General features: G+C 47.1%; 2 protein-coding genes across 2 annotated transcripts; one reads left to right on the top strand and one right to left on the bottom strand.

Annotated features, from left to right (window-relative positions):
• Positions 1 to 272: 272 nt before the first annotated feature.
• On the bottom strand, positions 273 to 4029 carry crybgx (crystallin beta gamma X). The gene is made up of 6 exons (XM_084682771.1): positions 3986 to 4029; positions 3323 to 3371; positions 2240 to 2361; positions 2000 to 2135; positions 1640 to 1779; positions 273 to 405 (listed from the first exon to the last, which is right to left on the bottom strand). The coding sequence occupies exons 1-6, from the start codon at positions 4027 to 4029 to the stop codon at positions 273 to 275; spliced, it is 624 nt and encodes a 207-aa protein (XP_084538897.1).
• A 2337-nt stretch (positions 4030 to 6366) lies between these two features.
• On the top strand, positions 6367 to 11490 carry lctla (lactase-like a). Its single transcript, XM_084682567.1, has 13 exons — positions 6367 to 6493; positions 6981 to 7141; positions 7360 to 7447; positions 7544 to 7653; positions 7910 to 8038; positions 8178 to 8273; positions 8373 to 8427; positions 8533 to 8694; positions 9356 to 9630; positions 9796 to 9922; positions 10057 to 10256; positions 10352 to 10415; positions 11338 to 11490. The coding sequence occupies exons 1-13, from the start codon at positions 6367 to 6369 to the stop codon at positions 11451 to 11453; spliced, it is 1710 nt and encodes a 569-aa protein (XP_084538693.1). The 3' UTR covers positions 11454 to 11490.
• The last annotated feature ends 2444 nt before the right edge of the window (positions 11491 to 13934 follow it).

The raw sequence follows: 13934 nt of genomic DNA, 5'->3' as shown, positions 1-13934 counted from the left end.
TCTCTGGTCGGATTCAAAGACGAGAGGGAGGTCGAGGACGAGAGAAGGGGTAGGGAATGAGAGGAGGGGGGGCTAGCCGGTGAGGGGTGGGGCTAGGTGGTAAAAGGGTGGGGCTATGTGGTAGAGGGGTGGGGCTATAGGGTGAGGGGCGGGGTGGGTGTGAGGGGGGGGGCTAGAGGGGCAGGGCTGGGGGTGAGGGGCAAGGCTGGGTGTGAGGGGTGGGGCAGGGCTGGGGGTGAGGGGTGGGGCTAGAGGGTAGAAGGGTCCCCACCCTAGGTGAAGCGGATGCGGCGTATGGAGCCCACCGTGCTGCCCTGGCCTCCCCAGTCAGAGGAGCTGTTATAGTCACGCTTCTCCAGGACGTAGTGAGGCCCTCTGTAGTTAGGCTCCTGGTACACCACCCAACTTCTCACACACACACATACAGGGAAAGGGGTTAGGAGCATGTGTATGTGTGTATGAGTGTGTGTTGATGTGTGTATGAGTGTGTGTTGATGTGTGTATGAGGGTATGAGTGTGTGTTGATGTGTGTATGAGGGTATGAGTGTGTGTTGATGTGTGTATGAGGGTATGTGTGTGTGTATGAGGGTATGAGTGTGTGTTGATGTGTGTATGAGGGTATGTGTGTGTGTATGAGGGTATGAGTGTGTGTTGATGTGTGTATGAGGGTATGAGTGTGTGTTGATGTGTGTATGAGGGTGTGTGTGTGTGTATGAGGGTATGAGTGTGTGTTGATGTGTGTATGAGGGTATGTGTGTGTGTATGAGGGTATGAGTGTGTGTTGATGTGTGTATGAGGGTATGTGTGTGTGTTGATGTGTGTATGAGGGTGTGTGTGTGTGTTGATGTGTGTATGAGGGTATGAGTGTGTGTTGATGTGTGTATGAGGGTATGAGTGTGTGTTGATGTGTGTATGAGGGTGTGTGTGTGTTGATGTGTGTATGAGGGTATGAGTGTGTGTTGATGTGTGTATGAGGGTATGAGTGTGTGTTGATGTGTGTATGAGGGTATGAGTGTGTGTTGATGTGTGTATGAGGGTGTGAGTGTGTGTTGATGTGTGTATGAGGGTATGAGTGTGTGTTGATGTGTGTATGAGGGTGTGTGTGTGTGTATGAGGGTATGTGTGTGTGTTGATGTGTGTATGAGGGTATGTGTGTGTGTATGAGGGTATGAGTGTGTGTTGATGTGTGTATGAGGGTGTGTGTGTGTGTTGATGTGTGTATGAGGGTATGTGTGTGTGTTGATGTGTGTATGAGGGTGTGTGTGTGTGTTGATGTGTGTATGAGGGTATGTGTGTGTGTTGATGTGTGTATGAGGGTGTGTGTGTGTGTTGATGTGTGTATGTGTGTATGAGTGTGTGTTGATGTGTGTATGAGTGTGTGTTGATGTGTGTATGAGGGTATGAGTGTGTGTTGATGTGTGTATGAGGGTATGAGTGTGTGTTGATGTGTGTATGAGGGTATGTGTGTGTGTTGATGTGTGTATGAGGGTGTGTGTGTGTGTTGATGTGTGTATGAGGGTGTGTCTGTGTGTATGAGGGTATGAGTGTGTGTTGATGTGTGTACGAGGGTGTGTGTGTGTGTATGAGGGTATGAGTGTGTGTTGATGTGTGTATGAGGGTGTGTGTGTGTGAAACTTACGCTCCCCCCAGCACTCTGATGGAAGCAGCTCTGTTGAGGCTGTGTCGGGTCATGAGGTTGGGGATGTCGTCCTGGATGTCTGTCCTCCTACCAGAGAAGCTGGCTCTCTCAAACAGCTGGGCCTTGGGAGGGTTAGTGTCCTGGGGCACACACACACACACACACCCACACACAAACACACAGACCCATACACCCACACACACACACACAAACACACAGACCCATACACCCACACACACAAACAGTGGTGAGGCAAGGCTACAGCCTTCAACCCTTTCCCTCAATACAGTGGACATTTTTCAATGATGAGCGAGTGAGCGAGTGAGTGTGTGAGTGTGTGTGTGTGTGTGTGTGTCGTACCTGCTTCACAGCGCGGACAGAAGCGATATGGTCCATCTGAGCACACCACTTGTCATAGCAGTTGTACTCGCCCCTGTCGTTCATGTCCCACAGGTACTGACGGCCTCGGAAGCTGTCTTGTTCATAGCCCACCCATCTGGAGGGGTACATATCCTGCTTTTATTTATATTCTTTACACCAAATTGAAATTCTATAGAAGAACTGCAGTGCTGGTTGTTTGCAGCCAGGGGGCAAACTCACGCTCCACTCTCCACCTGCACAGAGTTGCATCTCTCTGGGAAGTTCCTCTCGCTCAGTTTCTGGCAGTCAGAACTCAGATCCAGGCGCCGGCCGGCAAAGTTCCTCTGTTCAAACAGGGTAACCTGACAAGGACAGCCTCCACGTTGGTTATCAGACAATCCACAAGCCCTCACGACATCATCAAATCAAGACCTCACCACATCACCAAATCAAACGATTATCACATCACCCCATCACCACATCACAACATCACCACATCACCAAATCAAACGATTATCACATCACCCCATCACCCCATCACCACATCACCACATCACAACATCACCACATCACCCCATCACCACATCACAACATCACCACATCACCACATCACAACATCACCACATCACCAAATCAAACGATTATCACATCACCCCATCACCCCATCACCCCATCACCACATCACCACATCACCACATCACCACGTAACCACATCACAACATCACCACATCACCCCATCACCCCATCACCACATCACCACATCACCACATCACCCCATCACCCCATCACCACATCACCCCATCACCACATCACCACATCACCACATCACCACATCACCCCATCACCCCATCACCACATCACAACATCACCCCATCACCACATCACCACATCACCACATCACCACATCACCACATCACCCCATCACCACATCACCACATCACCACATCACCACATCACCCCATCACCACATCACCACATCACCACATCACCCCATCACCACATCACCACATCACCACATCACCCCATCACCACATCACCACATCACAACATCACAACATCACCACATCACCACATCACCACATCACCCCATCACCACATCACCACATCACCCCATCACCCCATCACCACATCACAACATCACCACATCACCACGTAACCACTCATGGGGATGAATACAAGTCTCTGGGTCACACACACACATTCCATAGCTCTTTGCAATTAAAATATGGGAGTTTAAATTGTAGTGGATCGATTGCTCTGTAGTTTCAGGTAACTTCCCCTGGATGACCAGCCTATGAGGGTTAGGGTTAGGGTTAGACTCACCTTGCCACTGGACCCGTAGAAGGCACGTTGGAGCACAGACCCCAGCTTGCTGCAACAGGAGAACAAGGCTTCATTAACACACACACTGCACATAGAGGCACTAGATATACAACCATGTGGATACTTCCCATGATCATTTAAACCACCTGTTTGATATTGTCCAACTAGTAGTAGTAACAAAATGTGTCTTGGCCCAGCAAAAGTCAAAGTTTAAAGTATTACTACTAATTAAATGTATGATCAACTTTAGATTCTTAGCCTGAACACAACACCAATGGTGATGATTCATAAATACAAATGTTTTTTAACTTTCGCTTTTTTTCTGCCAAGACTAATAAAATGCATTTTTTGTCACTAATCTACCTATAATGAAAATACAGATTGGAAGTGTCTTTCATTTTCTTTCATTCCCTCAATTTAATGATGTGTGTTTGGCCTGTTGTAGCAGCAGTGACTGAGTGAATGAGGAGAATGTCAGACTAGAGAACAGAGAGGGTTGAGGTGAGTGGTAAGGTGACAAGGTCCAGATGGTGCCACCATGGTGCCATTAGGGTCAGGGTAAACATCCCGTCACACAGAAATGGGCCGCCATCCCTCCCTCCCTCCCGTCCCCTGCACCCCACCCCCCCTTCTCCCCTGGTTCCTCCAGAGCTCCACACATACCTGGTTTGTTGGGCTAATCCTGAGACTTTAGCAAAGATGTTCATGTCAGCTCTGGCCGGACAGGAAGTTGTCCCTTAAATACCTTAGGGATCCAGGCGCTGGGGACATGCTAGAACACTCACATGCTTCTGTTCCACTATCGCCAGGACCCTTTCATATGCTAAACACAGCTCCCCTCGGCCCCCCAGGCCACCCCCCAGCCCCCCCCCCCCCCTGGTCCTCCCCAGCCCCCCCCTCCCAGGCCCCTCCTAGGCCCCACCAGAGCAAAAGCAGCAGGGACAAAACACCTAGAGGGATCACAGCATGAAATGCACACAGTGACACACATGCATGGGCACATGCTAACACACGCACAAACTACAATAGGAGTGCACACACAGACCCACACAGAGACAAGAATGCGTGTGCACAGAAACCCACATCCCTCTGCCTGCAAGCTCAGACAATACACAAAAATACATGCACACGTACCAGCCTGAAAACAGAAACTGCAGTGCCGGCAGTTCTGGTCGCTGCAGTTCAGCGTTTTCTGAAACAATGTTCAGCAGCTTGTGATCCAGAGTGTTCAGCAGCTTGTGATCCAGTGTTCAGCAGCTTGTGATCCAGTGTTCAGCAGCTTGTGATCCAGAGTGTTTGTGGCGCCTGAGGTCTAATGCTCCATATGATGAAGGAGCAGGAGCCTCACTGTCCTCACAGCAGCCTCTACCATGGAGGAGGCTGTAGCCTCACATCAGCCTCCTCCACACAGCAGCCTCTACCATGGAGGAGGCTGTAGCCTCACATCAGCCTCCTCCACACAGCAGCCTCTACCATGGAGGAGGCTGTAGCCTCACATCAGCCTCCTCCACACAGCAGCCTCTACCATGGAGGACGCTGTAGCCTCACATCAGCCTCTGTCCTCACAGCAGCCTCTACCATGGAGGAGGCTTTAGCCTCACAGACAAATTAATAAAACAAAAAAACATGGATAAAGCTCACTTCACAACATCGTGAAAATGTATTGGTATGTAAATACATATGTAAATGTTTTACCTTTGCCCCCACCTACAGTTAACCCATCCACACACACAGTCAACTTATGCCCCCCCACCCCACACAGTCAACTTATGCCCCCCCCACCCCACACAGTCAACTTATGCCCCCCCACCCCACACAGTTAACTTATGCCCCCCACACACACACAGTCAACTTATGCCCACCCCACCCTACCCCACACGCATACACATCACTAACATCAACTTTGCTTACAGTTTCAGAATCCTGTCCCATTTCCAAAAGATCTGTTTGCCTTCGCAGATTACGTTTCCACTCAGTTGGGTTTGAATGGCAGAGTATTTGGATCTATGTGTTCACTCGGGCCCCCTGAATAGCAGACAATCTATTGGATGCTTCGTTGTCAGTGCCAACCTGCCCCAGAGTGAGGATGAACTAGGTCCAGAACCTTGGAGAGCTTTCTCTACGCTTTGCAATTGTTTCATTGTGGACCAACGCAGGACATGGTTTAGGTATGCATGTGTTTGTGGTGGGCGGGCGGGTGGGCGCTGGAGAAAAAGACAGAGGAGGACAGACGCTGGCGAGGGGAACAAGCTTCATCACGAGGGACTGGTTTATACTTTCTAATTTTTCTAATTTTGGATTTGGAAATTCTGTACGGCCCTCAACTTGGGTTTACCATGTCGCTCATACTGACTGTGTTGGACAAGTTGGTGTATTTTCTGTCTCTCATTGTGTTCTGCGTTAGTGTGGGTTATAAGTGGGTGAAATGAGACTAGAACCTCAAGCTACTTTGAACTGTATTTATGATGCTAACGCGTGAGTGGGAGAGTCACATGAGGAGGTGTTGAGTTTGGAGCGCACAGGACACCTGCACTGCTGTTAGGGTTAGGGTTGGAGCGCACAGGACACCTGCACTGCTGTTAGGGTTAGGGTTAGGGTTGGAGCGCACAGGACACCTGCACTGCTGTTAGGGTTAGGGTTGGAGCGCACAGGACACCTGCACTGCTGTTAGGGTTAGGGTTGGAGCACACAGGACACCTGCACTGCTTGTACGTGAGTCTTAGGATTTCATCTGTGGTATCTGATGATTCAGAGGGAGAAGTTAAACACTGTCATTACCAGTTAACATGAATATTTAAAGTTGTTGAAAATACGTTTATTTTGCAAGCATATAGACAAACGCTGCATTCACAGTATGAAACATTCAGTGGTTTTCTTTTACAAGTCTCTCTGTGCAATCCCACACACATAGCTTATGAAGACATGAGGACAGACACAGATGAGAGGATGAGACAGGCCTGAGGGTGAGATTAGGGTGAGGAGTTGGTTCTGACAGCAGGCTGTGTTTGTGTGACCAGAGACAGCGAGTTGCTCCCAGACCCACCATGCTAGTGAGGCTCCTGTTGGCGCTGTGCCAGGCGCTCCTGCTGGCGCTGTGTGTGGAGCCAAGCAACGACTTTGACTGGACCAAGACGGACCGCGGTTCCTTCTACTACGGCACCTTCCCCACCGGTACGGCAGGTGTTGTTATGGACACACAGTTTTTAACAACAACTCAGTTTGCTCAACACCATGTCTGATACTACACTGTGCTTGGAAAATACCGGCTGTTCCTAGTCTCCAAAACACTGTGCTTCTGATTCTTGATATTATCCTGTACTTTCTATGTGTTCTAATTGTCGCTTTGGATGCAAATGTCTGCTAAATGAATAACATTAGGGGAGCAGACTCTCCTCTCCAGGCTTGTGAGAGGAAGGGTTCTGCCAGATGGCCACAACATGCGGAAAGTCCCCCCAAATTAAATGATGATAGTGATAATATTAATAATCTATTAAGTTAGAAGAAGCCTTTATCCAAAGTGACATACAGTAGGGTTTTGACCTTGCAACCTCTTAATCTGCAGAAACGCTGAGACATACCCATCATAAGCTGAGGTATAAATCTCGAAGTTCGTTCACTGAGCAGCTAAAATGTCTCTGGTGTAACTCTAACCCTGCAGGGTTCTCGTGGGGTGCCGGAGGTTCTGCCTACCAGACCGAGGGTGCCTGGGACAAAGATGGCAAGGGAAGGAGTATCTGGGATGTTTTTGCCCACAAAAAGGGCAAAATCTTCCTCAATGATACAGGGGATTCCTCCTGTGAAGGATACTACAAATTCAAGGTAGTGTGAGGTCACCATTCACACCCAGTCTACTTGACATGGTACTACCTCTGTCCAGACACTTCACTTGAGAACCACAAAACTGTTGCTATTATTAGCATAGTTCAGTAAGAGTTTTAGTATCGTACTCACGTGACTCAGAAACCAATGTGAAACATTTAGAAAAATGACCCATCCCATGCTCAAATGATCATATATGTTCTAACTACTATTTGTAGGATGACATCACCTTGATGAAGGAAATGAGACTGAATCATTATCGTTTTTCCATCTCCTGGCCAAGGATTCTACCCCATGGGATCAAAAGTAACACCCATCAAATCATCAATTCAACAGAGATTGTTCTGTCTCCACAGTGCATGTGCATGACCCTTTAGGGTTTACGTCTCTGTGTGGTTTCAGCGGAATATCTCAACGAGAAGGGAATCAAGTACTATGATGACCTGATCAACATGCTGCTGGAAAACAACATCACACCGATAGTCACCCTGTATCACTGGGATTTACCTCAAGTGAGTCATGTTAGACCATCAGAAGTTCCCCTGCACTGTAGGCTTGTCAAGATAATACCTGGCATCAGGACCCAATCATAGGGTTTCCAAGAAATTGTGAAGAACACCATTAGAGACTCCATACACCATGTCAAACTGATGCTGCCTACACCATCCACAGCCACCATGTGGCAGCCACCATATGACATTACTTCACCATGTGTGAAGTAATGTCATATTAACATTCCTCCTGGTGTCTTCCTCTCTTCCTGCGTAGATCTTAGAGGAGAAGTACGGCGGATGGCAGAACGTCAGCATGATCAACTACTTCAATGACTTTGCCAACTTGTGCTTTGAGCGATTTGGGAGCAGAATCAAGTACTGGATTACCTTCAATAACCCCTGGGTATGGTCGACTTGCCAGGGGCCCGACTGATGATAAGCATTTCTGTTGGAGATGATCTGTTGGTTTGGTGTAATGTTGTGTTGATGCAATGTGTTGTGTATCTGCAGTGTGTTGTTGATGCAGAGTTGTGTGTGTGCAGTCTGTGGCAGTGGAGGGTTATGAGACAGGAGAGCATGCTCCAGGACTGCAGCTGAGAGGAACAGGAGCCTACAGGGCAGCACATCACATCATCAAGGTACCAGCTGGAACACCAAGACAAATACACCTGCTGGACATTTATGAATGCAAGACACATTCCCGTATAGTAACATCAAAGTGGTGCTTTTTTCTTTAGGCGCATGCTAAAGTTTGGCATACTTATGACACACAGTGGAGAAGCAAACAGAAAGGTATCCAGTCTCCTGTCCAGGCTCTGAGGGAACAACTAGACTTTCTAATGTTACTTAAGTGTTGGATGTGTTAGTGTTGAAGGCAGTGTCTGCTCCTGTGTGAAGGGCTGGTGGGCATCTCCCTGTCTGCTGACTGGGGAGAGCCGGTGGACATTACCAACCAGAGGGACATTGAAGCAGCTGAGCGATACATGCAGTTCTACCTGGGCTGGTTTGCTACGCCCATCTTTAACGGAGACTACCCACAGGTTATGAAGGACTATATAGGTAGGCAGCATGGAAATACTTTGCACTTTATTCCCCCAGGGGATACATAAGATATCTATCTGTCCATCCATCCCTCTGTCCATCCATCCATCCCTCTGTCCATCCATCCATCCCTCTGTCCATCCCTCTGTCCATCCCACTGTCCATCCATCCCTTTGTCCATCCATCCATCCCTCTGTCCATCCATCCCTCCCTCTGTCCATCCATCCCTCCCTCTGTCCATCCATCCATCCCTCTGTCCATCCATCCCTCCCTCTGTCCATCCCTCCCTCTGTCCATCCATCCCTCTGTCCATCCATACATCCCTCTGTCCATCCCTCCCTCTGTCCATCCATCCCTCTGTCCATCCATACATCCCTCTGTCCATCCCTCCCTCTGTCCATCCATCCATCCCTCTGTCCATCCCTCCCTCTGTCCATCCATCCATCCCTCTGTCCATCCATCCCTCTGTCCATCCCTCCCTCTGTCCATCCATCCCTCCCTCTGTCCATCCCTCCCTCTGTCCATCCATCCATCCCTCTGTCCATCCCTCCCTCTGTCCATCCATCCCTCCCTCTGTCCATCCATCCATCCCTCTGTCCATCCATCCATCCCTCTGTCCATCCATCCCTCTGTCCATCCATCCCTCTGTCCGTCCCTCCGTCCCTCCCTCCACTTGCAGGCAGGAAGAGTGCCCAGCTGGGTCTGGGGTCATCCAGACTGCCTGTGTTCTCGTCTCAAGAGAAGAGCTACACCAAAGGCACATGTGACTTCCTGGGGATCGGCCACTTCACAACACGCTACATCACGCAGAAGAACTTCCCCTCCGGCCGCGGCGGCAGCTACTTCTCTGACCGGGACTTGGCTGAGCTGGTGGACCCTCGCTGGCCTGACCCCGGCTCCGAGTGGCTCTACTCAGTTCCCTGGGGCTTCCGACGCCTGCTTAACTTCGTCAAGGTATGAGGCTAAAAGCAGAGATCAGGACAGTTCATATAGCTAGACCTCTCTACTCACTACTGTTTGGTTTATAGGCTGCCTAGACATGACCTTCATTCACACGTTACATGATTTCACTTTGGTCTAATTGGATCAGTTCTGCTCCCCATTGGTTTCGTGTTCCAGACACAGTACAGTAACCCTATGATCTACGTGACGGAGAATGGCGTGTCGGAGAAGATCATGTGTACAGATCTCTGTGACGACTGGAGGATGCAGTACTTCAAGGATTACATCAATGAGATGCTCAAGGGTCAGAGCCCAGAAATCACATCAATCTGTTTTCATGTCATCATTTGAAATGTTAAGCTTATGTAGTACCAAATAAAGTCAGTACAGTTCTAGTATAAATTTCCACTTGACCTGAGCAGGTTTTCTGTGTTGCAGCGATCAAGGATGGTGTGAATGTGAAGGGCTACACAGCATGGTCCCTACTGGACAAGTTTGAGTGGGACGAAGGCTTCTCTGAGAGGTTTGGGCTGTACTATGTCGACTTCAGGAGCAAGAACAAACCCCGCTACCCGAAAGCTTCAGTCCAGTTCTACAAACGCATCATCAGCTCCAACGGGTTCCCCAATCAGAGAGAGGTAGCGACACAGCAACGGGCACCAACAGTTGCTATGGTCACATGACACTGACAGTTGCCATGGTTACATGACACTGACAGTTCCTTTGAACGCAGGTGGAGAGCTGGAGAAGAAAAGCTGCCGAAACGTGCTCTTCCAGCAACCAGCTCCTTGCTGCAGGTCAGCATACACACACACATACAAACATACACACATACACAGAACAGAGACGTGAAGCTAGCCAAGCCAAACTGTTTGGTAGCTAGTTTGAATCCCACAACCATAACAGGGTTTGGCTTTGTTTGTCCCAGAGTACCTAACCCTGCAGCTGGCAGAGTACCTAAGCATGCAGCTAGCAGATTACCTAACCCTAACCCTGCAGCTAGCAGAATACCTAACCCTAACACTGCAGCTAGCAGATTACCTAACCCTAACCCTGCAGCTAGCAGAATACCTAACCCTAACACTGCAGGTAGCAGAGTACCTAGCCCTAACACTGCAGCTAGCAGAGTACCTAACCCTAACACTGCAGCTAGCAGAGTACCTAACCCTAACACTGCAGGTAGCAGAGTACCTAACCCTAACACTGCAGCTAGCAGAGTACCTAACCCTAACACTGCAGCTGGCAGAGTACCTAACCCTAACCCTGCAGCTGGCAGAGTACCTAAGCATGCAGCTAGCAGAATACCTAACCCTAACACTGCAGCTAGCAGAGTACCTAACCCTAACACTGCAGCTAGCAGAGTACCTAACCCTAACACTGCAGCTAGCAGAGTACCTAACCCTAACACTGCAGCTAGCAGAGTACCTAACCCTAACACTGCAGCTAGCAGAGTACCTAACCCTAACACTGCAGGTAGCAGAGTACCTAACCCTGACTTCTGTAACCCTAAGGCATGAGCAGCACTCAGGGAGGCCAAGGGTGTGGCATAATAAGGTTTAGGTACCAACCATCGTCCTTATCACACTATAGTTGATAAGACCAACAAGTTCTAATTCCACTGGGGATTTCAGAAACTTTACAATTACATTAAGACATGACGTCATGTAAAAGCATACAAAAGCCTGTAATAATGCTGGTTTAATGTGACTGATGTTTCAGACCCCCTGACGAGCCACATGGAGATGGTGTCTGAGATTGTGGTTCCGACGGTGTGCACCCTCTGCATCCTGCTCAGTGCTGTCTTCCTCATGTTCCTGCTGCGCCAACGCTTCTAGAAACCTGCTGCACCTGAAAACTGTCTAAACATTAAAATAAAATGCTGCTGATTTTGGTCTATGACTCATGACCAAGACCACAATAAACAAAGGCTTATAGGCTGCTTTTTCAGGAGTCAAATGTTGATGTTTTCCTTCTTTATTTAGAAAACTTATTTTGTGTAACCATGTTTAATTTAATAAAGTCCCTCTTAAATGTAAATACCAGTCACCCCCAACATCACCACAGGTGAGTTTCAGGATACAGAATCAACCTCTAAGAAGATGAGAGATGGAAGCAGATTTGGATCAGGGTGATGCTGGTGACACCAGATTTCACGACGAACCAATTCAGGATTGATGATGATTGAAATGTAGGCTTTGTTTTAAGGTACGTTTATAACTTTTAGCAAATGTTGTTGTTTCCTTTTTCTAACCTTTCCATACAGTCGTACAATATTAGCTGCCTCTTTATATGAGGTAAATATTGAGATTGTTTTGGACAGAGAACAATACAGTACATTAAATAAATATATATGATCATCTGTTATACTGTCCACTGGTCTGTAGCCTAAAACAAAAATACAACAATAATGCTTCACTTTTTTACTTTAACTTGACTTCAGTTCTTCAACTTTTACCAGAGTCTTTTTAAACATGAGTAGCCTATCTATACTTCTACTTGAGTGTAAGATGTGGGTTCTTTTGCCATCTCTGGTGACAACGTTGTTTGAATACGCTTGTTTCAAAGGGGTTTAATTATAAAAAATGCAATATGAGTAAACACTTAAAAATAACAGTAGATGGGAATATTAATTCATAAGTAATAACAGTCCTATAGCAGGGTGTGCTGGAGTAGGGAAAGATTTAAAACATGTAGGACAGCGGCCCTCGAGGACCAGGATTGGAGATTTGACGCAACTAGTCTATTTGAGGTTCCCACATCACCATTCGCCTACCTCTTGCACGAAGGAAAATAAGAGAACCCTGTTTCATTCTACACTTTACATTACATTTACATTTAATCATTTAGCAGACGCTCTTATCCAGAGCGACTTACAGTAAGTACAGGGACATTCTCCCCGAGGCAAAGAGGGTGAAGGGCCTTGCCCAAGGCATGGCCGGGAATCAAACCAGCAACCTTCTGATTACCAACCCAATTCCCTTACCGCTCAGCCCCCTGAAAACAGGTGTCAGGTGGCTGAGCAGGTAGAGCATTGGGCTAGTAATCTGAAGGTTGCCAGTTCGATTTACTGCCTGTGCACATGACGTTGTGTCCTTAGGCAAGGCACTTTACCCTACTTGCCTCGGGGAGAATGTCCCTGTACTTACTGTAAGTCGCTCTGGATAAGAGCGTCTGCTAAATGTCAATGTAAAACAGTTAACTCATGCTTCAAAACCAAATCATTTTCTCATATAAATAGTCAGTGCCCCCAAAATGAAAAGTTCCTTCTCGATTGCTTTGGCTCATCTCTCGGGAAAAAAGTGAACATTCTCAAACCTTTAAATACATTTGCCAAAATAACCCAGATGGTTCAGCAAAACACCATGGAACACCTGCAAAGGGTCATCTCTTTCTTAAAACAGACAACTTATCAGTCAAAACTAAATCCTTTTCTCATCCTAATAATCAGTGCCCCCAAAATGAAAAGTCCTTTTGGCATTGTGTAAACACTGCAGGTCAAAATGTTTAGATGTTTTGTCAGTATGGCAGTGAACCTTAGAAATATCCCATATGTGCACTGTGCTACAGTTACTGTAGTAGATGTTTTCTTTCCAGAATACGATGTGTCTCAATCTACTTTTACATTTATTCATTTAACAGATTCTTTTATCCAAAGCGACTTCCAATAGAGCTCTACAAGAGTGCATAGGTCACTGATCATAACAACGAGATAGCCCCAAACATTTCGGGTAACCAAAACATGAAGCATACATTGTGGAAAAACCCAAATACAGTAAGTGCAAAAGAGAAGAACCATAAGAGCATGTAGCCAAACAAGTTACAACTAAACAACATGAACCTCAAAAGTGCAAGAGTGTACCTCTAGAAAAGCAAGCAACAATACTGTAATGTATGCTTCATGTTTTGGCTAACCACAATGTTATCTCGTTGTTTAGGATCATTGACCTATGCACTTTTGTAAAGCTCTCTCTTGGAAGTCGCTTTGGATAAAAGCTAAATGAATACATGTAAAATGTAAATGTGTATCAAACAGAAAAAAAGATTACAGTAATTCAAAAGTAGCCTACAAGGTTTGTCATCACATATTGCACTTACACTGCCATGGAAATTGTTACTGTAATTGCCATACATCATGGTTACTGTAACAGGAAATGTGTACAGCACAATATACTGTCATATAATGTTGCACATCAAAACTAACATTATGTATAACCTACACAAGTAGTATGAGTAACCACATTAAGTTTCAGGCAAGTGACACTTTCCTAGTCAGAGTTAGCAGGGGGTGCATTACAGTAAGCCTGGCATGAAATGCA

This window comes from Hypomesus nipponensis, chromosome 19, assembly GCF_054491055.1.
Source record: "Hypomesus nipponensis isolate SF chromosome 19, ASM5449105v1, whole genome shotgun sequence".
Lineage (NCBI taxonomy): Eukaryota > Metazoa > Chordata > Actinopteri > Osmeriformes > Osmeridae > Hypomesus > Hypomesus nipponensis.
The sequence above is the reverse complement of the archived record's forward strand: the minus strand, read 5'-3'. Positions and strand labels throughout refer to the sequence as shown.